Consider the following 26,683-nt stretch of genomic DNA (forward strand, 5'->3'; position numbering starts at 1 on the left):
TATGAGCACGGGTAATAGAAAGGAGCTTGGTAGAACACCATGTCGTACTACCACAAATCATGCCAAGTCAAGCCCAAGAATGAACAACTGCTTACTCAACATTAATTATACTGCCTATTTGAATTCTTCTTCTGGGGTGCATACATGCCTACATACAACAAATCAGTTTTCTTTCAGAAGCAGTGTCTGTTCTTCTGTAACAGGTGGGGTTTGCATATGTCAGGAAAGAAGAAAAAACCCTTTGTGCATGCCTAGTTGTGCCTCTGTCAACTAAGAATCTAGGTGGCAAAAGACATGAAAATAGCAGGAGAGAATGGCAGCTCACATGCCTTACATCAGAATACATATGCACTACATATAGAAGGACTATCATTGTAATAACCTGTTTCAAGCCACCTGTACAATTCATCTCATTTGCAACACAAGATGAGCGGTCCCTATTTAAGCAAAGGAGAAGAGCAAGGAAATCATCTGACCCTGAAGCTGAAACATAGGCCAAACTTCAGATGTTCGAGTGCTTTACAAGAGGAGCTGAGGGGCCACCTAAACCCTGATTCTGTGAGCTTTTACCTGAAGAGAGTTCGATTTCACTTTCTCAGCCAAATGGAGACAGTCAAATCAAAGACTACCCATGTAATAGCATTCTTGAACCTAGTAGCCAAGACATGTATAGTTTGGCAATTTTTTCAGTTTTCCCTGAAAGGAAAAACTTTATAAAGGTAAAGTTTGGCTTTGTACCTGCTCCCCTTTACAGAGATTGAGAAAAGACAATAGAAAAAGAAAAGAAAGAAAAAAAAAATGTTTAAAATCATAAACAAAGCCACAAAAGACCACGAAACAAAAAAAAAATCCTGCTCCGGAAACAAACAAGAATTCCTTTGTCTTTGTGGAGTAAGGCATGGCATGGCTTCAGTGGTCTACATTTCTTCTGCCATCCAAGATGAAACAAGACCTACTAAAATAATTTTTATACAACAGCACAGACAGCAGGAAGAGTCCAAAGGGGCCAAATAAAATGGTCTACCCTACCTTCCATTCCCAGGCAAGGTGTTTTCAGATGAGGAAAACATACAGTGCAGGACTCTCTAAGAGAGAAGACTGACATCAAGCTCATCAGATGGATATGATACTGTTGCTAAACACAACCTTACAGAGCAGACTCCATAAATATTTTATGGCATTGCAGTTAGCCCCCAGAAAAGGGAAGCATACTGCCTGAGGAGCCTCTGAAGTCTTTATGAACGTGTCAGACAAACATCTGTCAGGAAGGACATCAACAGAATTGATCCTGCCTTGGGCAAGAGAAGAAATCCTTACTCCACATGAGACAGGTGAGAAGTCTGCCCAAATATTAAAGCCCTCCATTCTGTAATACAGGCCAGCACAGAAGACATTTATGTGTTGTGAATACTTCAACTTAATAGGTGACACTGGACTAACATGTATCCTACCTGTCTTTGTAAAGACCTTAGACATCCCACTTAAGTTTTGACTTACATATTGCAAGAGTATTGCTGGTCTGAACAGACAACCCATCAGTGAAGAAACCATACTGATGCCAGAGTAATACACTTGGCAAGATTGAATCTCACTTGGCCTTTTTCAGGACTTTTTGCATTCATGATCCAGCAGGAAGTGCAAATCATTTCTGATGATACTACGGTAAGGAAAACATCCAACAGATAGCCTGAGCTCAGTATCGGTTCAAACAGAACCCCCTTCTGTCCGTGGCAGATGTGGCTCACCTGTGAAAGATACAGTGAGTATTTGACCATTTACTCATTGCAGTTTCATTGCCAAGTGGTCCAAGATTTAAAAAAATAAAATATAAAAGGTTTAAAAAATACAAATGATGCACTGTAATATTACTATCATGTAATGGCTGCACAATAATAAAAGGCATGAGAGTAAGTGGACCACAGCGTGCCTCAAAGATGAAAGAAAGCTTAAGAAAAACAACAAAGTTTTACTTTTAGGGTTGGGATAGGGAAGAAAGTCTGCACCTTTTAATAAGCTTTCTTTTTACAGAGAAATCTTAAAAACTACTTTTAAAATTGTTACTTTTTATGCTGGGAACAAACAACGGGCTGTTTTTCCCCTTCTCAGAAAAACTGACATAAGCTGGGAATTCTTCCAGCCCCTCAATGAAAAAAACTTGAGAGCCTAAACTTTTCACAGGACTTTCACCCTTCTGCAATTTTTTCTTCAATTTTTTCTGTGAAGTGAATGCTGAAAGTAATCTTAAAGTCTCATTAAAGACTGCTTCCTTCCTTCTGTTTCCCTTGCTTGCTATGTTTTTAATCACAGTTACTAATTTGCCAGTTAACCTTTTTGTTCAAGAAAAAATGAATTATGCAGGACTTAAATTTTGGGGTTTTTACATTAAAAATTTAAGTTAGGGGTAGAAAAAAAAATTCCTTTAATACCTGCTCTCCCAACTGTACTATATGAGAGGACAACTAAAGTTGTATTATTTTCGCTTTTCATTGCCAAATGACATCATCTCTAGCCCTCCCTGCCCTATTCTCCTCAAAGCCTGATGTCTCCACTTACGTTCAAATACTTATATAACATCAGTTGCAGGCAGATATCAGATAACATGCCTACATTTGCAAGCTCACCACACTAATATTTCATTTTCCTACAAAATCAAAGAACATAACGAAGTTCCTAAAAACCACAGTTTCTTTTTCATATTTCAGTTACTTATCTCTCCATCAAAAAGTGCATCTTGAAGAGTCTTTGCAGCGAGTTGCCTTTGCATACAAGTTTATGAGGTTGTTATATTTAATAACAGTTTCTATCGCAGTATTTGCCCATGTTTCTAGGTAGCAGTTTCATCTTACTCTCGAGATCTATGTTAAAATATTGTAAAAAGTATTTGCTTTTAGGTTAGAATCAGAGTCTTTAGGACTATATTAACCAATCGTACTGGATAGCATATTTAGACAAGCTTATTCCACAATCACCTTTTCATAAGACAAACAGGAAAAGCATCAAAAGATTCAATCACTGGTTAGTAAAGAACTGTGGAACCCTAGAACATCCAGTACCCAATCACTAGCTGTCAAATGCTGTTTGTGTATAAATCAAATTTACATTTCTCAACAGTTAGCTAAAAGTTGATACAGCAATTAGGCAATTACTATAGGATATCAAATAGTCTGTATACATTTGAAACAATGCAGTTATATTTTGGGAGCCTATTTATCTGACAGAACACATGACAATATTATTCCATTTAGTAACATCTAATAATCTAAGTGAAAATCCAAGACAGAAAATCCAGCCTGAATGAGGAAGGGTAAATGTGGTAATAAGAAGGTAACTCTGCAGGGTACCCTTAAGTATTCTGTCTTCCTAATAGAAGTCACAGTCAATGACTTTTGAATGAATTCCTTAAAATTCTTGGAACCTGAGAAGCAGACAGAAAGGAGAACTGGAGAACTGCAGACTAAAGCTAGGCCAATGAAATCTTCCACACGTCCCTCCGCCCAACAATCACATCCATATTCGTGGAAAGTAATCCTTCAGCGGAGATATCAAAATATTCTCAGAACTGCACAGAAAGGTTCCTTTGTTCATGGATCTGGGCAGCAGCTTTCCTGTTGTTTCCCAAATGTTTAAATGTACAGCAAGGGAGGCCGGGACCAGCTGACTCAGCCAAACACACACACACAACTGTGGGAACAGATGAGACCAAAACATCTCAAACTTCAGCACACACATCATGAATGCTACTTCTATGGCCACAGGGGCAAAACCCCTTCCTGCACACCTGCTGTGTCCTGCACACACATTACTGTACAAAATGACCTTGTGAATTTTCCTTATAGGTAACACAAAGCCTCCAGCATGCCACAGACTAGAATTAACCTTTTGGAGAACAGTGAGACATACCACACATACAAAAGACATGAGAAGTCTGAATCAACATCTTTCTGCACACAGTCACAAAGTAAAGATGATATAGAAATTAGGTTAAGAACTCATTCCTTAAAGTAATAATGGAAAAGATCTGCCAAATTATCACAAGTAAAACCAAATGCTCTTAATGTTGAGCATACATGCACAAAGAACCCCATGGTGAAACAAAAAGCTGACAAACGGGAAAACAGAGAGGAAAGGAACCACCACTTGCTTAAAAAAAACTACAAACAAGCTCTTGGCAAATGAAGAAGAGAAATCACACATGTGGTACTTACCACTTGACAGTGATGTCTTACACAGAATGACATGACTACCGGAATTGAGTCCAAACGCTTTGGAAGGGCAGACTAGCAACTACAAGTTTATCCTTTTCCCAATTTTATATGAACACCTCAACCATTCACTCCTTTGGTAAGACCCATCCTACTTAAGAGCAGCCACATCCCGCTTTTCACCGAGGATGTGTTTCTGAAAAACGCAATGGTTAGTGATTCCATGGGCAGCAAAGTAGTTCTCCCCACTAAGAGCTAACGTAACAGAGGGGACACATGCAGGGACCTAAGAAATACATGCTCATTTAACACAAACATGTCACACACACGTGATCATCACCTGAAAGATGTGATTGCTTTTAAACTGGCTTTAAAATATCATCCACATCATATGTGGTCTCTGAGTTATTCCAGTGATGTGCATTAAGTCCCTGTGTACATGCACCAACTCTGAATTCTTACAAGTAATATTGCTTTATCAAACTCAGCTGCTTCATCTGCAAAACTGAACACCTGACAGGAACCTCCTAAGGGGAACACCCTCACTGCCTCTTTTGGGGCAGTTACATCTCCATCATTATCATTATCCTCCCTCAGACTACTCAAAATCAGACAAACCAATCAAAGGTGAAGGACGGAAAAACAGACGTAATGACGGCTACCAGGTGACTGGCAGCAAAGCCTGAGCAACAGCCAGAGAAGTTACAGATAGCAGAGCATTGCTAAAGCTGGGCACAGCCTCACCACCCAGAAAGCAAACCCTCCTGAAGCTCTTTCACCTCCCCTGGGGCAGGCACTCTCACGCAATGGCTGAAGGAGTTTTCCTGCCAAGCCCCACATCTCTCAACATCAATCCTTCAGACAGAAAAAGGCTGCTGTGGTCTACTGCTGAACCTTTGGATAGCGAGCCCTTCCTCAAAAGGCCAACCAAAGGAAGCATCCTGAACTGTCCTCTTCCATATGGCAGCTTGCCTTCTCTTTACTACAAACTGCCATCTACAACTTTTGCCAAAATATTTCAGAAAACAAAACTACTTCTCATTTTAGGAAGAATAACTGAGACACTTAACTACATGTCAATTCTGCTTTAGGACTTCCAGAAATACCTTAGTGAAAAGCAACTGTGCCATGTGTTCCTGTGTAAAGCGGAGACAAGGAATCTTGATGGCAGCACATCACTGGATTCATTTTCTTAAGACTACACTGTGACTAAGGTATCTTTGGAATGGCAATTTATTTCCGTAAGTAAAACTAGACAAAAGGAGCTTCTAGTAAGACTCCTTGAAAAATAAAAAAAACAACCAATCCTCTCCCCCTCAATAACACAGCTCAGCAACAGAAAGCTCTTCCCTCTAATTTTGGCTTCTAGTAGCAACAATACTGCAGAAACATTGTTATTTGTGTTGTCTACCAACTATTTGAAAATACACAATTATAATTTAACAGTCTTTATCTTCAGCCAGTGAAGTTCCATTTTGTACATATCACACACAAAAAAAAGTTTTACCATACTAGAACTACTTGTGGTAAAAAAAACCCCAAACCAACCAAAAAAAAAATAATCTTGAGATGAAAGCAATCTCATTTCAATCTGAGTGTCAGTACTGCTATAACTATTTGTAATTACAAACACCTCAAGTAAACAGAAAAGGTAATCTTGTCATGAGTGCCAGAAGTAATTAAAAATTATATAAATTCAGAATACTTCCCCTGCTGCCGCCTTTGGCATTACATAGCACAAGAAGAAAGCCAAAAATCAACTGTTTTGGGGGGTGGGATAGGTTTGGTACAGTCTGGGAAAGGACTATGTCAGAAATTACTTGGCATCTGCTATGCTAATACAGTAATTAAAAAACACATCAGATGCAAAGCCAGAATTCTATAAACTTAAAGCAATTCTTCTCACAGAAAGAAGAATGTAATACATTAATAATTCAGAAAAAAAAGGTATAGAAATGGTGAAATGCAATTCTTACCTAAATATGCTCCAGCAAAGAAACTGTAAAACATGTTTCTGGTCTTTTTTTTTTTTTTTTAAGACATCAGGATAATTTCAGTTATGTACTTATTGGTACTATGATACTTTGAAACAGTATGTTAAAAATACAAGGGAATTTGAGAGGTTTAGAGAGATGAGATGATATGCACGCTTACAAACATTGGAGAGTCATTGGTTTAACCAGTGGAAAAACACCCCACAAAATGCATTTTAGATATTTACACAGTGCTAGCTTTAGCTTTCAGGAAGTGTACATACCTGTTGGCTTCCCAGAAAGCATTCATTTTCAGACTACTACTAAAATTTTGAGTTCTAAGGATGAATACTGATCCTCAGAACTTTATTTTTGATAAATTATTTTTATCTTGGAATAGTACATAAACTTTCAGTAACACATGAACTACATAGTATACCATTTCTGGAAACTAAAATTGGGTCTAGAGGTCTACAAACCTATTCAAGTTGTTCATCATCTTTTGGTTTCAGCTATTTTCACTTCTTTGTATGTTAGTTTTCAGTTAAACGAAAACGTTACAGCAAATGGCAATCACATGCTAAAGTGGTGGCCAAATTTGTTTTATGCTTAAATCCTTCAGTTCTCTGAGCTATCTGGTGCCATTTTATGAGAAAGCAAATAGAAGAGGTCACCTCATCCTTTACAAGGTAGTTTTTGTGGCCTTTAAGAATAAGGTACCCACATAGTCCCAGACAGAGATAACTGCTCAAAGTCTCCAGTCATTTAATTCACAGAAATTATTATACCTCTTAAGCAAGCTTTCTTTGGCATTACTTTTCTCCATTTTTTCCAGAGGGAAAAGGCTAAACTTTCTAACTAATTGAATTTCCTGTGACTTAGAAAAGCATGTTATCGAGGTACAGCATATCAAGTCCTTATACACACCTCTATGTAGAGTACCCTATATAGTACCATATGTATCAAAGAATCTCAAAGTCTTCTGTATATCTATCCTCATACCATAGCTACAAAATTAGAAAGTTGCAATTATGCAACTTTTACTGACGGGGAAAGTGTGGCATACATAAACGGTGCCTCTCACAACCGGCCATTGTTCCCCTCACAGATCAGAAGAACAAAGCTCAGGGGTTAAGTCCTCAGTTAGTACCATCAGCACCAAATCACAGAATCACAGAAGAGCTGAGTGTTAGAAGGCGCTTCTGGAGCCTGTTTAGCTCAGCCCACCTGGCCTCTCCAACCAGACCATCAACAGATTTAGGAGCCACTCCCTTTCACACCTTCTCAACTGATGTTTGCAGAAGGGGATAACCCCTCACCCTGCCCTTTACTATCACAATCACAAGTGTATTTAAGTGATGCCTTCTGGATAAAGATATTAACACAGGTAATTTTCATTTATAGATTCAAAATAAATATGGCAGCAAAAAGACTCTCCTCTACAGTATAACACATAGTCTATTCTCCCTTGAGCATCCATCAGCTACTACCATGGAAGACACAATATGGGAAGACACATGATGAAAAGGGTTAGTATTGGAATATGTTTTTTTAAAACTCAGCTCCCCCCAGCAACGTACTTGGATTGTTGGACCATTTTTGAGATTAAATACTGGACAGCAATAAAACATTTGCCTCCAAGACTATGATAGGTTTAAAAACAGATGCAATACAAACACTGCATGAGCATCAGGTGAGAGAAGAATGAGTACGTGGAAATGAAGACAGAATTAACCTTAGTATTGACTGCAGGTGTAGCCTTTTAAAAGTCAAAAACACTTGACTCCTCACAAATGGGCACAGTGTAATTTCCAAACTGAGATTCAGGATGTACGCAGGGGCACCATTTTGTGTTCTACAGCTACTTGGCAGTGCCAGGGACACAGCAACACAGTGATTACTGAATTAATTCAATGAAAGTAATAGTCTCTGTAATGAACTGAATTACTGTATTTTGGTTTTGCTTCGTCAAAATGATGCCCTCCCTTATGTCTGCAAATGTGTTTTGCACCTCACCTTCATTCCCCCCCCCTCACTCTTCACATTACAGGCTCAAATGACCAAATTCAGCCCTATGAGCCTGATACAGGATAAGGCGGCACCATCAAGGCCCTGTGTATTACATGATTATTTGTCACCAGCTCAACCTCTTTCCAAGAATCCACTTTCTAGGCAGAGGCTTTCACTTCCCCCCGCCCCCATTTGCTTGCAACTCTTAATCCTAAAGATTTGTGCTCAAGCCAATGAAATTTCGCCCAAGCTGAAAACCCTCAGACAATAGCTCTCAGAAGCATAACATAACCCATAACAGGTTATTTCTGAAAAATCTGTAGAAAAAAATTTATGGCAGCATTAACTCTTTCATTGCTTACGGCAGAACAAAGTATGAACCATTACATTTATTACTAAGATTATTATGCCTCCTCTTGGTATCTAAAATATCCAGTGTTCTTGCTTACAGCTGCCCAAGTTCCAAATTTGTTCTTGGTCAAAAGGTATCAGAGATAAAATTTATAAATACATTTGATTTAAAATGTGTGCAAACCAAAGTCCTCTGTCCATTGTAATTTGATTTAAATCTAGTTAATTTTGTATTTCAACTATACTTGTACTCTAAACTTCAGAAACTTTCTTCACACGTTATAAAAAATACAGATACTATGCAACATGGAATATATAATCTTACATTAAAATTTACACCCAGCAATAAGGAGATTGTAAAATTCTCCTACTGTAATTTTGACTTTGGTTTCTTTAAAATACAATTTCGGCTGCATTATTTGTATGGATGGAATACTACATGGTAAGCATTAAATCAAGATAATATTCATACTCAAACCATAAAGAAGTGCATTGCCAATTATTATATGCAATAATACCTCCATTGTTCATTGTATTCTTCAAATATATCAATGCCAACAAGTCTTAAATTATGCTGTGAATACACTCTCAGTGAATAAATATTAAGGAGTCATATATCAGTAAATACCAAAACCACGAGCACAAAGATCCTCCAAGTACAACAGTGGTCTTGAGGTAGCAGAAATTACATTTACAAAATGCTGAAATTAATTTGTAACTTTCTTAGAGAAACTATTTCAAGCATATACATAATCAAACAGCCTTGAACTATGAAACCTTTAATAATTAACTTAAAGCACTGGGAAAATGAGCTACATTTAGTAGGCAGGAGTATAGTGATACAGGACATTTTTTTTGTTGTTGTTGCTTTTCAGCCTAGAACAAGTTACTGAAAGTCACTAGACTTTCCTTCTTGTAGTAGAGAGGTTGGAATAATTCAGCAGTGTTGGAAGCTTCAATTCAAAGGTCTGAAACTAATTTTGTACACAGAAACTTGCACTCAGTAAGTCAAGGCAATAACATTACACATGACCTTAATCAGCAGAGTTAGGACCAAAGAGCATAAACTCCTCCAGATAGTACAACCATGTTCCAAAGCAGCAATGCAGTTAAGCAGAACTGCCCATTTCATTAAAAATGTACACTTAAAGATTGGAGTTTTGATTGCAGAGACAATGGGAACATTTTAAAATACAAAACCTATTCAAAGAAAACAGCTAAAATAACAAGAAACTATCAAAACAATTGCTCAGATAAAATTGGCAACCTATCACGTAGTTAAGTTTGTTTTCCTCAAAATCTGTTTTTCTGTACCTGACAAAAATCATTAACAGTAGTCAATTTTCTGCAGAGAATTCATTAATTAGTATCACAGTAATCATATAAACAGAAAAAGTGCAACAAATACTTTAAATTTAATGTTAAAAGCAATTATTTTTTAAGCATTAAAAACAAACAAACAAAAAAAGGAACGAGTACTGCAAGACATAGTCTAAGTAAAGAAATCCAGCACCTGGGCAGGTACATGGGAGTTTGTTTTCATTTAAACAAAACACCATTTCTTTTACTAAAATTTTAAAACTGTACTTCATAAAGCATCACACAAAAACCAAAACAGCTTTATCACATACTGACAAAAAGGCCTGAGAATCTTCATCCCATATTCTATGTTATTTAATCACACGCCCAAATTCACAACCAAAAGAACAAGTTGTACTGTTTACCCAGATATGCTCTAACACAACGCTGCATTTTAACAGATTGACAACCGTGGAGTAGGAAAATGACCCCTTTTTCACTGGCATCATAAACAACATGCAGAGAAGGGCCCTGCTTTAAAAGTCTTTTCTTGTTCTCTTTAGCATTGCCTCTTCTTAAAAATATGATCACTTCAGTAATTCAACCCAAGTGTTTACTTTGATCAGCCATAACAATAAATTCATCAGATTGTTTACAAGCATAAAAGGCAGTCTCCTAATTTAATCTAATTCTCCTGTGCTTCAATTCCAGTGACTGCCTCTAATTGTGCAGAAAGATACACAGAATGAAAATTACAATACCCCATTGGAGAACTAGTTTCAGTCAACTTTTTACCTGTTTGTTCTCTGCATATTCATTCCCTCTTCACATTTTGGCAATTACTTTAAAATGTCCAGTAATATCAGAAGCACATCATCCCATTTTTACATGAAGGTGGTTAACACAGCATGAACAGGGATGCCATCTTTCTGTCTCAAAAGCTGACAACACACTGATACTTACGATAGGACCTGTAACTTCACCATTCTAGAACAAGATGTGAGAAGAAAATTTACATCAAGAGACTTGGTACTTGCTTTGTTTGGTTTATTTTTAATAAACACACCAAACCACTGATTTATTTAGGAAAACGGTGATCTAAATGGAAAGAGCTGATTTTTCTTCCCCCCCCCCCCCCCCCCCCCCCCAATTTTGAGATGGAACTTTTATGGAGGACATGACACACACACACCAGCTCTGTCCTACTCATCTTCCTTCTTACTTTCTACTAATAATCACATACTTGTTAGCAGTTAGGAGTTTTCCTTAGTGGATTCACAGCCTCAGATTCTTTTCTCCGAGCAGCTCCAACTGGCAACACTACAATACCAAGCTCCTGATTAAACATTAGCATTGTTCCAATGTTTGCTTCTTAGAAGATCCAACAATGAAGACTCAGTAGTAGAAGTTGCACAAAACCCAAGGATGCTACTATATTACAGTTCTTTGAGTTTTAGAAAGGTCTAAATCACTTCAGAGCATGCTTATTAATCTACCCTGTCCTTTTTGCACCTAGCACCTCTGTACCAGCTGAAGAGTACAGAAGGAAGAGCAGCCTGTTTTGTACAGAAAACCAAAGATTTGCACTATGAGAAGCTAATGTTAAGAAAGGTAATGCTAGTTCTACAAATTTGTGACTTTTGTTCTCTCTAATCCTCTAACTCAAATCCTGTGCTACATCTTCATTCTTTCCCTTTTACTTTTCTACCTATGATGTGCAACGTATATTGTTAAGTAGCTTCATATTAACAAGTAACACAAAAGCCACCCTCTCCAATTCACCTATTTAAATTTATAGAAATTTCCATGGTTTGTTAGGAACAATGCCTTTTGTTTACACTTATGTATAAAATGGAAGCACAATCTTAAGTGAACTTGATTATGAATGAATTTTCTTGTCAGCTACAAGCAGATGCATGTCCATACACAGGAAAGGCAGAAATGAATCTTCACGATTTAAGGGCTTTAAAGTCGGGAAATCTTTATCACCTACGTTCAATCTAATTTCAAGCTCTGTTCAGCAAAGTGATAGCTGAGAAGTGACAGTTACTAGTAATTTTCAGAGTATACCTCAGCTGCTGCACTACACTATTACAAGCATGAAGTTTCAAACTTTAGAAGTTACCTGAGTAGAATCAAGAAGATTATAATCAATCAACAGCAGAAAAAATATACAGTCTTTACCTCTGATACAATGATCTTTCTTGGATCTGAAAAAGCCTTGTGAATTAGAACCCACAGTCAAAATGAGGAGATTTATTCAAGATTTACAGAAAGACTACTGATCTAGAAACAGAACAGATACACCCAAGGCACCAATTCAGCTCTACAAAAAAGGCACTTAAAAGCAGGACTCATCAATTTATTTTTTAGCTTAAATAAAATAATAATTGTTTCAATACACAGAGCAACTACCATGAAGTAGCGAATTACTGAGGGGGACTGGCTTCATGGTGACTGCCTGCATATCCCACAGCAAGTGCCAATCATTCCAGGCAGCCTACCCTTTAAACACCTTGCATTACCAAATCATCATTACACCTGTCACCACTACACCAAGCTAGACCTTGGATACAAATGCACATGTAATTTACTAAAAAAAGGGCAAAATGCAACTAACTTTGAGGCATGTGTTAGATGGGAACTGCTTATGAATGAAATAACGTACTATAACTTCAGATGCCTCTGGGACATCCAGTAGCCAGACTCTACTGTTCCAGCTCTTCTATTACACTACAGCTTAACACCCCACACAGTGTCGTAACCTGACTTCTGCGTAGCAAAAGCATAAGCAGAAGTAACACACAGAAGCAAACTCTTCTTAAAATGTTTAACCTAGAACTAAAAGCTAGAAAAAAATTGCAGACATGTTTTTCCCCCCATTTTGGGGCTCTACTAAATCAGTAGCTTTTGCAACAAGAGAAGCACACTTGGTATGAAAGCTTCCATGTAAACCAGCATAGTAAGGTTGTAATACATGAGTAATGCAGATAGTGAGAAGGAATGGAATTGCTTCCAATTCAAACTGCTGAATTTATTATGATACAACACTTGTAAAACGTTGTAAACTACAACACTCTTCTCAACTGTGTATGTAAAAACATTCCATCTTAGACAGGAAATGTGTTGCTGCAAACAGTAATAACCCTGAGTCATGCAGCTGAGTAACTGTCTAAAGTAGCAATTTCTACACTGTAAATCAGAAGTTCTTTAAAAAAAAATTGTGTTCCACATCTCAAATACTTCTAATACACAAAGGCAGCAGGAATCTAGTAATTGGCAAGCCTTTCTAAAGGACAGAATGTTGAGAATTACAGTAAGCTACTAAATGTCGTAACTTCCCAATTGTATTGCCAAATACAGTTTGTCTGGAGTACACTTCAAAACAAGAGTTTCACATCTGTGATTATATTACATTGCTTAAAATAGCTGATGAAAGGTCACTGATCTTCCATACAAGTTAAAACATGCAGGCTTTTTATTTTTGCTAAATCCAAAAGCTATTTTGAAATCCTCCACTTTTTGAAACTACCTTTGAATTTACATGCAAAATTTTAATTCACTTCTTTGTTAATGAAAACAAAACAAACACAGTGTTACCAGGATTGAAAGTATTATTGCAAAGGTTAAAAATACTTGTTCCTACCTCCACTTTTGTTCGGTAGAGAATGAGACGCTTGAGGCTGGCCACTTTGGCTATGTGGTTGAAAGCCTGAGGTGGTATTTTATCACACGATGAGAGATTTAACTCCTGAAGATTTGGACACATCTCAGTAATGACCTCCAAGCATGTTTCATTGAGGAAATGGCCACAAGACAACTCAAGACGTACCAGTTCAGAGCCACAAACTTTCAAGAACCTGTAAAAAACCCCCACATTTTGAATGAAAAACAAACATACTTTCAGGTGAGAGTCCGAATACTGTCAAAACCTTAAGCATGTAAACCAGGAAATAGTTCCTTTTAACAATGAAAAGCCGACAGACCACAGCTCTTTTGTCACCTCATTAAATGTTATATAGAGAAAACATGACTAGGTAAAAGTAAATTAATCATAACCACTCTGAAGAAGTTACTTCTGAGTCAAATCTATACAAATCCAGAAGACACCAAATCAATTAGGTGCTGAGCTAGAGAGCAGTATTAAAAAAACAAAGGTAGTCCAAGAGTCAAGGCCATTTCATCAACGTTAACTTTATACTGTACATAACCTAGATACTATACAATGTTTTGTACAAAGGAATAGTTGACTACCTTTTAAGCAACACAGAAGGCTATGTAACACTGTACATGGCATAAGGAGGATAATGTCACTACAGCGGTCTTAAACAATGCTACCTTGAAAATGAATTGCAGAAGAATCATTGGAGGCAAGAACAGTACAGAGAAGGCTTTTTATTAAATTAACATATAGTCTTGAAAACTCCGTTTCAGTTTAGAAGTTGGAAAATGCTTTGTTCTTGCCATTTACTCTGAGACAATGAAGCAAAGGACAACACAGATAATGTTTCAAATGCTTTTAAACAGTCCCCAAAGCCAGTTTTGACAATAGCCTGCAAGTTTCCACCAACAATTTCATACTTCTCTAACTCGGAAAAATCTGTAAATGTAAAAATGAGGTTAAACAAATACTCGTAAATGGGATGGCATATTCAGGAGAAGAGTTTTAAGATTTTCAGAAAAATGTCATTTATTGCATTAACAAGTCAAAATCTTCTTCGAAGCTGTTCTAGAACACAGGGATTCCTAAGGACTATTTCATAAGACTTTCATTGGAATTATAAAAATTTATGATATTTAAAAGACAAAACATCCAAAATTTAGAAGCTTTGATGGTCTCTGCATGAATTACATCTTCTGTCAGAGATTGTGTGTCAGAAATTCAAGCTCTTTTATATCTAATCCAAGCTTTATACACACACACATATCTCCCTTTTTATTGCAAAGATAACCTTCAAATCGTAAATCAATCACTAGGCTTCTAAGTTTGATATTTAATAGGAGAAGAAACCCCTATGCTATGCTATGATTTTGTTACACTTTTACTAGTTTTTCCAGTAGAAAAAACTAGGTTCCTAACTATGGGCTGCAATGAGTTCCCCTTGTTACTTCCCAGAATAATGGAGCTACTTGTGAGACAGCATGAATTAGTTTCACATAATAAATATTCTGATCTGCTGTGTTACCAGTTCTATTCTACAAAAGTCTTCATGCAGGCAGAGCAGCTTTAGAACACTTTCACTGCAAAGTTAATATTACTTCTTGGGTTTAATGGATACAATAGAAATGCCAGAGACACATCAGGCATCTGCTTGCACAAAAACGCCTATTGCTACAACAGGTATTGGCCTTCCCAAGACATTTCTCCTGCCGAAACTTAAGATGATATAGCTGTTGGTCTTAAAAGCAAACACTTTCAGGGAGGCATTCCTCGACGACACGAACAGTAGCACAGGACTTGAAGTCAGTCTTTCAAGGTCCAAGTTTTCAAACATCCTTTCTTTATTTTTTCATTACTCCCAAGTCATACTTGCCATTCATCATTACCTTTCTTTCTTCTTTTCATGGTGCACATTACACAGCCTTAGTTTGATTATGCAGATCCTATGCAATACAGAGGGGAAAGGAGATTCCAGGGTGGCATCTCCATCCCTGGAGGTTTCCAAGTGTCACCTGAAACCTTGACTGACCTGATCTACTGCAGGGGACACTGGCACTTCAAGTGGGAGCCTGGAGTAGATGACCTTCAGAGGTCCCTCACATCCAACATTTCTATGAGCCTATGCAAACAGGAACAAAGAGGGGGTCTGAGACATGAAAAGGGAGATACAAGCCCCAAAGCCACAGGGGTTCTGCCAAGTATGGCCTTCAGATTTATTCTTCCACTATTTTTGCCTAACTGCAGTCTCTCTTTAGAATCTATTTTAGCTTCTAAACCCAGAGATTAATCAAAACACCAAGGACTTATTTGCTGGTTTCATACTGGATACAGTAAATTCACTTAGACTAGTAGGCCTTCTTATGGGAGTGTCAGAGCTGAAATGACACGACCATTCACAACGATTAATATCAGGTATTTAAACATTAAAGAGCCATTTTAGACTAGCAATAGAGTTCAACACTGCCATGGAAAAATGCAGGATGGAAACGCCCTGGAAATCAGAGTAGAGACATACGGATTCATTGCTTATTACCAATTGGCCAATTCCTCTATTTAATTTGTTGATGAAAAAAGCTGTATTGCTAAAGCACTCATTATCAGGTTTTTTTGACTGGTGAAATTTTCCATAAAACACTGTCAGTCTCCATTTATTATACCTCTAGCTTTTAATTTGCTAACAGATAAATATTTTATGAATTATTCCATTACAATAATAGATGGTAGGTTAACTGCCATATAACTTAACAGGGCTTGGCTGTTACAAATGTTGGTACAAAACTAACGGTTTTCTCCTTTCACCACTATTAAAAGTTAACGTTACCAGGTCAGGGAAACACTCAGTCAACCCCCTAGTCTCAGAGAACTCCAGGCTCACCAGCTCGAGAAGTTATTAACCTTGTAACATTTTATTTAAATTCATTACATTTGAAACACACAGGCAGAGTGAACACAGGAACAGAAGAGCACTGCACTTCACGGCTTTGCTGACTTTTTGGGAAAGGTTATTTAGGAGACATTAAACAGAAAGGTAAGGGGGATAAAGGACATGCAGCAGGGTACAGGAACAGGCTGACATGCATAAAGTAAAAAGATGAAGAGAAACAAGAGGAGGATTTGAGGAAGTTACCAAACAGCACAGGGCAGAAAACATCAGGCAAAACTGCAGGAGTTCTCTGAATGATCAAGACACCCCAGTCTTTGCACTAAACAGGCTTGTCAGGACAGAGGTATTCACTAATGTCTTTCTACATGGATCTTCAAAGCCATATAGCTAAGTTAAACATAGGTTCTCATGCTTTCAGAACAAATGTGTCATGGCCTTTATACTTCTGGGATTTAACAGACACTGCATGCCTGGTTCCGATTTAGCTTATTTGAAAATAAACCACCCCACCGAAAGCACCTTCTACCCAAATCAACATTTCTTCACATACCTCTCCTTTAATCACTAAGGACTGACTGGTACCTGTTTTTAGTATCTGCTTTCTGCACATTCATCCATCCCTTTAGTTTTGCTTTTATTACCATATTTTATACACACAATTTCTGAAATATTTCCTTTTGTCCCTTCATGTTTGTTATGAAACATAAGGAACCTAGAATAATGTGAACATCTACATTTATTTTGCTAGACACTGGACCAGGCCTTTCCCTTAAAGGTTATCTTCATTCTAGACTGCTATATTTCAGGGGTTTGTTTGGTGGTTGGTTTTTTGGGGTTGTTGGAGGGGGGTAGGGGGCATTGGTGGGGTTTTTTTGGTTTGGATTTTTTGTTTTGTTTCCTGGTTGCTTTTTTTTTTTTGGTAATAAAAAGAAGCAATCTTACTTTCCATCACCCGCTACCTGCTCTGAAGAACTGCTCCTTATATTCCCCTGCTTCAGGGGGGAATTATTTGGGAAATAAGTTAGTCCTAACAGAATCCTTCTGATGCTATTTGCTCATGCCTATGCTAAACCTGTCATGATCATAGAATCACTTAGTCTGTTAGCAACTTCCAATCTTTTAATTCATGTCTGTATGATAAGCATATCCCAAGAGCCAACAAAGATCCAAAATTAAAATACCAAGGTACAAGAGATAGCACCCTTCACGCCAAAACTGTCTGCATAAGACCTCCCAAATGAAATTCTCAAAATAGCTTTAGATATATGCTTATGAGGGTAACTAAACATATCACATTTGCTGGAACTGCAGTGGATCTAAAACCTACACTTCAGTTAGCTTAGTGATCCTCACTTACTTGATATCCTATGGTTCAAAGTTACTGAAAACTCTACAACAAGCAAGGATCACAGTCCAGTGTTGCCTCATCTACTAATCCTTCCTAAACACAAATAGCTACCTAGTTTTATAGTCCTTTATTACCCCAATAGGTTTCAATCACACTGATTTTACCAAATCGATTTTCAAGGGAAATCTCAGGTACTCAATTTGTAGTCATTGACATAGCAACCTCTGGATGTAGTGCCCAAAGGCAGGTGGGGCAGGGGAAGGAAACAACTTCCATTTATGAATAACATAGTGTTGCATAAGTTGTGGGGTTTTTTTAGCACTTTCCCTTGTAGTATTATTTTATGTTAGCATCCAAATCAGGAATGTTACCTCCATTACTTGACAGATATAACTGCCCTATTTGCCTAGCCCTACCCTGGTATCTCCCTCTTAGGAACAGTATTTCATGAAAACAACCATTTCAGCTTGCTTCAAGCCAACTACACACTCCCTCCTCCTTCGTCCTTTCCAGAGCCTACCACCAGACAAGAACAGTGTCAAACAAACATTTGGCTTTTATTCCTCCTCACTTCACTTCTAAGATCTTGAGGTCTTCTCTTTCTTACTGTAGCTCTACCTATATGAGTACTTGCACAACCTTGGCGGAGGACTTCATAATCCCAACCTGTCTTGCATTTAACTCAATGGCTTGCGGAATTACATTTTAATATACTTCTAAAAGTTTTGTTCAGATATTTTTATATTCACAGTGATGGTTTTCCTTTCAGGACTGCTGCAGCAGCATCTCGTACAGATAACTGTAATAAAAGTGTTAAGATTGGTATGACTGGAGAACAAATGGGTATGTGCACGTGTAGAAGCACGAGAAAAGAACAAATGACAATACAAGGGCTAGTATAGCAGTGTGTGTTGGTGGAAGTCAGATTAACAGGTCATCAAGATCCTTGAACATATATATGTGCACTTTCTCAGGACACGCAGATTAGGAGATGGAGGACAGAAGTGGCACAGGACGGTGAGACTACATGCTAGATAAATTGCTTTTGATACACCTCTCAGTTGTCTTGGTGCACATGAGTATGCATGCTTGAGAGTAAGACTGAGTAAAGTAATTTTGTTGTTAAAATGAAGTCACCTTCCCTTCCTCTAAGATATTCTAATTGTTACAACGTTATTTTCTACTCCAGCATGTATTGCATTCATCAGCAAATCTTAAAAACATGGCATTTATGTAGGGAGAAAATAAAGACCTGATCTTGTGCTTTCTCAACACAGATTAAACTGTTTCAATAAAAACATGCAAACTAAACATCATTACTTAACCTCAGTTTCAGTAATCCTAGGTTTCACTAAAAAAAAAAAGAAAATTAAAGCAAGAGACAGTCACGATTTTTAAATTGAGAATGTCACACAACACCTATTTTCTGTATTTGATATGTTTCAGTAATTTCTCTGACCTTCCTGCTAGTCTGACTCATAGCAAAGCTATGTTATAACATAATATATATACATTATAACAAATCAAGTTAAACATTGTCAAAGTACACTTCTATTATACAGCAACTAAACCCTTCAAACATTAACAGCAACAGAATTGTTAATTCCTGGATGTGCTTGACATGCAAACACTGCATCAGTAATCTGAAAATAAAACAATATTAATTCATTTTCACAGTATGAAATATTAGAAGTAAATAAAAATCCTAATACTAGAGATATTTAAAGCAAAAGAGCTAATGACATTATCAGTGATACAAAGAAATTTGAATGCTGAACTCAGTTTTTAAACTGTAATTGTCCTTGAGCTGTTTAAACCTCAGAGTATTTATTCAGCATCTTGATATTTAGTATACCTCCAATCAACATGCCTCACTTTTCTTAAATAGGTCTTGCCCTCCCACACTGACACTCCCCTGGCATGAAGAAATTCACCATACCTCTAATGCCAAGAGAAATACAGTGTTGCTTATGTAATGCTTGCTGCGAGATCTTTGCTTATTCTCTGTCACTTTGCATTCCAGACACCTGAGACTGCTCGGATACTCATTTGTCTCACTTTTTCATATACTTTTAGTTCAACCTAAACAATAAAATTTACTTAATTTATATTATATGCTGAAATGAAAAAATTATGATAGTTATTTTCAGCCCTAGAGGAGTAGATGTTATCAATAAGTTAAAATACCTTCAGCTTTGCCTCGGGACGTTCATATGCCTGAAGCATTCTGTCTTCTCATGATAATACAGCATTTTCTTCAGTCACAAAATTACTTTTTTTAAAATTTCCTACTTTAATACATTTTTGCAAGAAAATATGTATTTTCAATTATTCCTTAGAATCATGTCTATATATACGTTTTAAAGCAACACACAAGTGTATACATACTACTTCTTTTAAGACTGTCATAAGAAACCACAGGTAAGAACATTTTTGAAAGATACTTGCCAAAATAAAATTTAAGTAGCACTTAAATGTGCCCTGACTTGTAGAAATTATAACCTAAACTGTATAGTTGTAAGAATAAAACTGACTCCTCCAGTTTTGAATTCAACAGTGCCAACTACAACACCAAATGCTGAGAAAAGTGCAAAAATAAACAAAAAGCAGGTCCTATAAAAGCGAAACGCTGTTATCTATGAGGATAAGGTATTTTGGGTCTAGCATTTTGCTGTTTCTGTACTGCAGCAATCTGTAGTGTTTTTAAAGTTATTTAAAAATTTTAAAAAAGCGTAACAATCCTTCAAATTGTTACAACTATTAGGCAGAATTCTCTACACCTCCAAGTAGCTGGCTTGACAGCCCTTTCTGGTCGCTTTTTTCAGCGACTCATCACAAAATTTATAAACCTGAAGTATTACAACAAGCAATTCAGGCTCACTTTGACTCAAGTTACAAGAAGACTCTTTGACCAATTAAATCTAAAAGACACAGCTTGGTACTCTATAGGCACACCTCACTGCCTTACTTCAAAATTTCCTTTGCAGAAAGTGATAGAGAATACCAAGACCAGAGAGGGAGCCAAAGGGAGCAGAATAAAGAGAAATCAACAAACTAATTCAGAAACATTCATGCAGCAGGCAGCAAGAGACTTTACACTAATATACATAGTGGTACACGTCTTCTACCATTATGTATAAAGACAAAAAAATACATAAATATAAAATTTCTGCAAAGGACAATTAGAGTCTGAAAATCTGATTAAGTTACTAGCAACAGTCAACATCAGCAGGTAACTGATAAAAGCAGCATTGCACTCCCCAGCCAACTGAGAACCTCCCCTGCAGTAATCGTTCTGAAGAATAAACAGGAAAAAAATTTATGTGTGAAACAGAATTCCTAGGGAAGTCAAAATACCTCCATTCTTTGGAAACTCTGTTTTGCATAGTATCTGCAAAAAGTCGGGCTGGGTGAGGAGCATCTAAAAGTTCAAAAGGAAAAATTGTGGGAGTTCATGACCACACATCTTGGATGCTGCAACATCCACACGGTGGTATCTTAATTATAGCCAGCGCAACAGAACTAACAGTACTTGACAGATTTCACCTTTGAGGAACAGCCTCTCCTACCAGGAAGCTATTTGTTTATAAAGAAAATTATGTTAAAGCTTTTGAAAAGCAAGTGTTGTTTTAGTAAGTCTCCTGTATTAATAGATACTTCCATAGCAAATGAGCAGCAAATTCTCCTTTCCTGAATGCCAGCAAACTTGACAAACTTGCTGATGAAGAATGTCAAAAGAAAAATTTGTGTTTGGATGTTTTACTAGAAGACACTTCCACAGAACAAGGAGTTGCAAAATTTCTGTATTAGAAAAAAAACCACTTTCAAAACCAGACCTAGTTACAGTGGAGAATTTTTGATTCAGAAATGAAAAGTCTGAGCAGAAGTCACACCTGAAAATTATTTAGCTTCCAACTTTTTTTTCAAAAATTTACAATTGAACTGCATTTCCCATCCCCTGACTACATGTATCTCTTCCAAGAAATACAAGTTAACTTCAAAATTGTATCAATGTCCAACACTCTTCCCCCTTTTTACAAAAAAGTATCACGTGTTACAATGAACTTAATTTGACCATGTTTATTCACAGATTGAGTCAAACAATGAGTATTTATTATTTTAGAAATGCCGACTACACCAACTGAAAAGTTGTTAATTCCCTGAATTTGAACACTCATTTCTTTCAAGACCACAAACATTTTTTAGCAGTTCTGCATGTTCAAAAAAAATTATGAAAACTTTTAAAAATTGCCATGAAGTTGCACATATTTTAAGTTTTTGTAAGGCAGATTCAATAGTTAAGCATCAGGAAGCAAGCACTTCATGATTTCAGAGTCGAATTCTCAATTAAAGCCTGCATATTTATCTTCCGTATAATGAACCTAATATGAAATCCAAATTTAGGATAAATGTTTGTACCCCATTCGACAACTAGCTGACATCTATCTCCTTTTTCTACCAACAAGCACAAAAGAGCATAGGGCTCTTGGATTATACTGGAAGGTCAGGAAAAATAGAAGTGACATTCTCATCTTTATAAAGTATTTCTTCAAATTATTTTACTTCCCCAGGGAAGGCACCCAGGCACCAAAGGAAAGAAAATGCTTGAATACTTGATTTAACCTTTTTATTCAGAAAACAGATGAGAGTTAAGACAGGTTTTTTTAGATATATTAAACAGTTCTGTTTCTTATGAGTCAAGTTCTGCTTTCACCTGCCACTGCTGATTACTCTTAGTTGAAGCAGCAATTTTTGCTTAAATGAAATGCATTGATACATGCTGTTTAACTAATGCAAATGAGCAAAGAAGCAAGAAATGATATCTTAAGAAAGCAGAGAACACTGCTGTTATACAGAGAAGAATCCCTGCAAATTTGCTATTTTAATGACCTACAGCACAGTCATATTTTCAGCCCTGGGAAGATGCACATGCAAACCCCCTGTTTCCCAACAGGACTAATGTTTTAAATCATTTTTATGAAAATATTTGCATTTACATTGCACTCCAGTGATTACATAGGGCCCATACCTTGTAAGCATGCACTGTAATCAGTTTATTACTGCATCCACTCTAATACAGTCCTATTGATGACTCACCTGTACAAAGAACAACCACAAACATTTTCTTAGCGAGATGGACTTTTGACAGCTTGGTTCTAGTAGAGTCTTTAGAAGCCCAGGAGAAAGCAAAACATTGCTCCCCCTGGAAGAAGTCTTTCAGTCACAGGCAGCCTGTCACATGCAGACTACATACCGAAACAGACTTCTGTTGCTTTATCTAACATCTCTTACTGTTTTAGCTGTTGTTTTTTTCTACACCATAACAATCACAGCCTTTATAGTAAATCAAAGACATTTCTTGTCTTTTAATAAGGTTCAAAATACTTAGTGAAACTACAGCAGCTCTGCAAACAGAGCTTGTGATAACACTTCCGTATATTTAGCACTGACCTGCTAAATCCAGAAACAGAGATGGCTCCCCTGTTTCCAGTCCAAGATAAATTCAGCCACTGGATGAGAGTGCAGCGAGACTGTAGGTATTCCAGAGATGTGTCATTAATTCTTGCCCAGTAAGGTTGTAAACTGAGATGAATGTACTGTAGAGGGTCACAGCAATGTTGATATAGTAGCTTACAAGTCTGTGCTAGTCTACACAGGTCTGGTACTGTAAGGTGACTCAAAATCAACTGGATGAGCTATATTAAAAACAGAAAAGAAAAGTCACAGATGGTCACACAGTGCTCAAAACATTAAGAAAAAAAACTGCAAAAGAATAAGAAAAGATGTCCTAACTTCAAAGAGAAGTAAGTCCTTTCACTTAAAAGTAAGTTCTCAAATCATTAACTATTAAATAGGACTGCACTGCCTCCTCAATTTGACAATATTGTGACATTAAGCTTTCAAATTAGAAGTTTCTTTACCCATGCTAATTTAAACAGTGATATCTATGTAAACACTATGTTTACATGTTTCCCTTCACAATGTCTGCACTGCCATTGATCAGAACACTGAACTGGCATCCTCTTTCTTCTCTGGATTTGGTTTTTCAGATGGCAGCATATTTGCAGAGTACATGGAAAAAATGTACCATGTCCCAGTTTCCCCACACCTTGAACTGATTTTAGTTTTATTCCTCTGCTCCCTGTTTTAAAAATCAGTGATTTGTCTTCTACCTTATATCCTCTCCCATCCATGCTGGACTATGCAACTAGTTAAAAAATTTAACATATTCAGATCTTCTTTTACAAAGTAATCTCCTCCTTTCTGTAATACTAGAGAGCACTTTTGTTCTACGCCAGAGTCAAACCTGAAAGGCAAATCCCCTTTTTACCTTTACCAGACTGAATCATCTCTGCTTCAGAATAATCACCAGCCCTTCAGACTAGCACCACTATATATGTTTTCATAATGACTTACATCTCACACTCAGAAATTAAGAAATATCCCATCTCCTATCATGCTCTTGTTTTCCTTTCTCAAGGAAAATCAACACACACAGACACATAAATACTCACATAAGGAAATAACAAAAACTCTTAATAAAAAAAGATCTCCTTAAGCTTAGAATCTGAGAAAATAAACGCACTTGAAACATGCAATCTAAGACCTATTTTACCAGGGTTGTCTTTAACAGCTCTAAGTACCTGCACTCAAGTTATGTAACTAAAATTGACTGTTTTCAAGCAGAGTGGGAAATGGTAACTGCTGAAATTAATCACCGTAAACAACAAAAAAACCCCACCAGACACCACACCCCACAAATCAGCTTAGACTGAAGGCAGTCTTGTGGCCCTTTCAAAATACCATGTTTCATTTTAACGTTTTAAGGATTCTCAAGACAAAACCACCAAAAATCAGAAAAAAATGCTTAAGAAAATGAAAATGAAGCTTTTCATGAGATCCAAACAGACTGTACTTCCAATGTACCAGTTTATTACGCAGCTAGCTATCGTCTCCCCTTCTCCCCCCTTCATTTCTAGAAAGAAAAAGAAAACAAGCCAACTTCCTGCAAAATGAAAAATGTTACTTCCTACTCGGCTCCAGATTTAGCATTTGAATTTCAAACATGATCTACAACTCTTCAAAAAAACCCGAAACAAACCCAAAACCCCCCCCAAAACAAAACAAAAAACCCCCGCCCCCCCTTTTTCTCAAATGCCAAAATACACTGTTTGCATATACTCCGGTTTCTCTCAAGCTTGATTTCAAGCCTTCCCACTTCCCTTCTCCTCGCTTCTCCTTTCCCCTAAAAACAGCCCAAGCTTTTTGTCTCTGCGGGTAACTGGAACTCTCACCTCAGCTTGATGCAGAGGATCTATGTAGACATTCCAATGTGACAGCAATACATATATATATGGAATACATATGCATATATAATAACTGCAATTAATGTATTATAATAAAAACGTTTGCTTCCAACTGACATTTAGGTTGTTGGCATTTTGGTATCCAAGAAAGAGCAAAGTAACTAGGAAATAGCATAGATATAATCCCAAATTAGTATCTTGATTATTGCTTGGCTCAGATCCATACTTAAGCTTAGAAGTTGCTTAAGTTTTGTTTGTCATTCTAATAGCAGATACCTAAACATAGTCATTTTTCTAAAACCATCAATACACTTTAAATAAATTTCAATATTCTGAAAGACATCTTCAAAATATTTTGCAATCTTTCAGCTATTCCACACCTTAAGCCACCTAAATATCTATTTTATGAATGTCTTTTCCCTCAGATTTTCCCATAATTACTTGGTAAGTTTTCTAGAGCAGAGAGCTCAACAAGAAAGGCTGCACTGTTAGCTAAATTTATGTCTACAATTAATGTGGCATAATAATGTCTGATAAGAACAAAGTAACACCAATTTTGTTCAATTAAAGATAATGGTGGATAAAACTACAAATACCTCACCAACATCCCTTTACACTAACTGATGACTTCAGCGAGTATTTCATAACATATTGTCCTGGTTTCAGCTGGGATGGAGTTAACTTTCCTCTTAGCACTAGTACAGTGCTGTGTTTTGGCTCTGATGTGAGAACAATGTTGACAGCACACTGATGGTTTTGGTTGTTGCTGGGTGATGTTTATACTAAATCAAGGACTTTTCAGCTCCTTGGGCACTGCCAGCAAGGGGGCTGGAGGGACATGGGAAATTGGGAGGGGACACAGCCAGGACAGGTGACCCAAACTACCCACAGGGATATTCCGTACCATGGGACTTCATGCTGAGTATATAACCTGGGGGAAGAAGAAGGAAGGGGGGGGGGGGCATCCAGCATTATGGCTTTTGTATTCCCAAGTAACTGTTACACATGATGGAGCCTGGCTTTCCTGGGGATGGCTGACCACCTGCCTTCCCGTGGGAAGTGGTGAATCGATTCCTTGCTTTGCTTTGCTTGTGTGCAGCTTTTGCTTTACCTATTAAATTGTTCTTATCTCAACCCTTGAGTTTTACATTCCTTTCCGATTCTCTTCCCCATCCCTCTGGGTGAGGGTGAGTGAGCAAGTGGCTGCGTGTTGCTCGGTTGCCGGCCAGGGTTAAACCACGACACTTGCAGGACACTGCAATCTTTCCACACCTGAGATGAAATCTCTTACCACATGAATGTCTTAATCAGAAAAAATAATCCTTATTTTTTACTGACATTATGCTACTTCATACTATCTAGAATGGAAAACCATAATGAAATGTCATTACTTGACATTAAGAATCAATTTTTTTTCTGGCTTTCAATTAAACAAAGACAACAGGTTCCAAATCTACAGGCTAATAACCATTAATCACTGTTAGTCTGGAGTCTGGTGTCTGTCAGAAATTCGCTTTTTATGTATGTGTATCCTAGCATAAAGTACAATTTGATACCATAATGAATATGTGACACGATGTGTTGCATTGCACTACACAGTGTTCATGGTGATTCCAAGAATGTTACAGAATTGAGTACCTGCTTTGAA

The 26,683-nt window shown here is 37.2% G+C and overlaps 1 protein-coding gene across 9 annotated transcripts in view; it reads right to left on the reverse strand.

Moving 5' to 3' along the window:
- FBXL4 (F-box and leucine rich repeat protein 4) overlaps window positions 1–26,683 on the reverse strand; it is a 72,641-nt gene that overhangs the window by 23,284 nt on the left and 22,674 nt on the right. For all 9 annotated transcript variants that reach the window (XM_055809638.1, XM_055809635.1, XM_055809639.1 and 6 more), the window contains 2 exons: window positions 23,180–23,424; window positions 13,482–13,695 (listed from right to left, as the gene is read on the reverse strand). In XM_055809638.1, the coding sequence (XP_055665613.1) occupies window positions 13,482–13,695; window positions 23,180–23,424 (459 nt within the window). The remainder of the gene's footprint in view (window positions 1–13,481; window positions 13,696–23,179; window positions 23,425–26,683) is intronic.

This window comes from Falco peregrinus, chromosome 7 (assembly GCF_023634155.1).
Source record: "Falco peregrinus isolate bFalPer1 chromosome 7, bFalPer1.pri, whole genome shotgun sequence".
Classification (NCBI taxonomy): domain Eukaryota; kingdom Metazoa; phylum Chordata; class Aves; order Falconiformes; family Falconidae; genus Falco; species Falco peregrinus.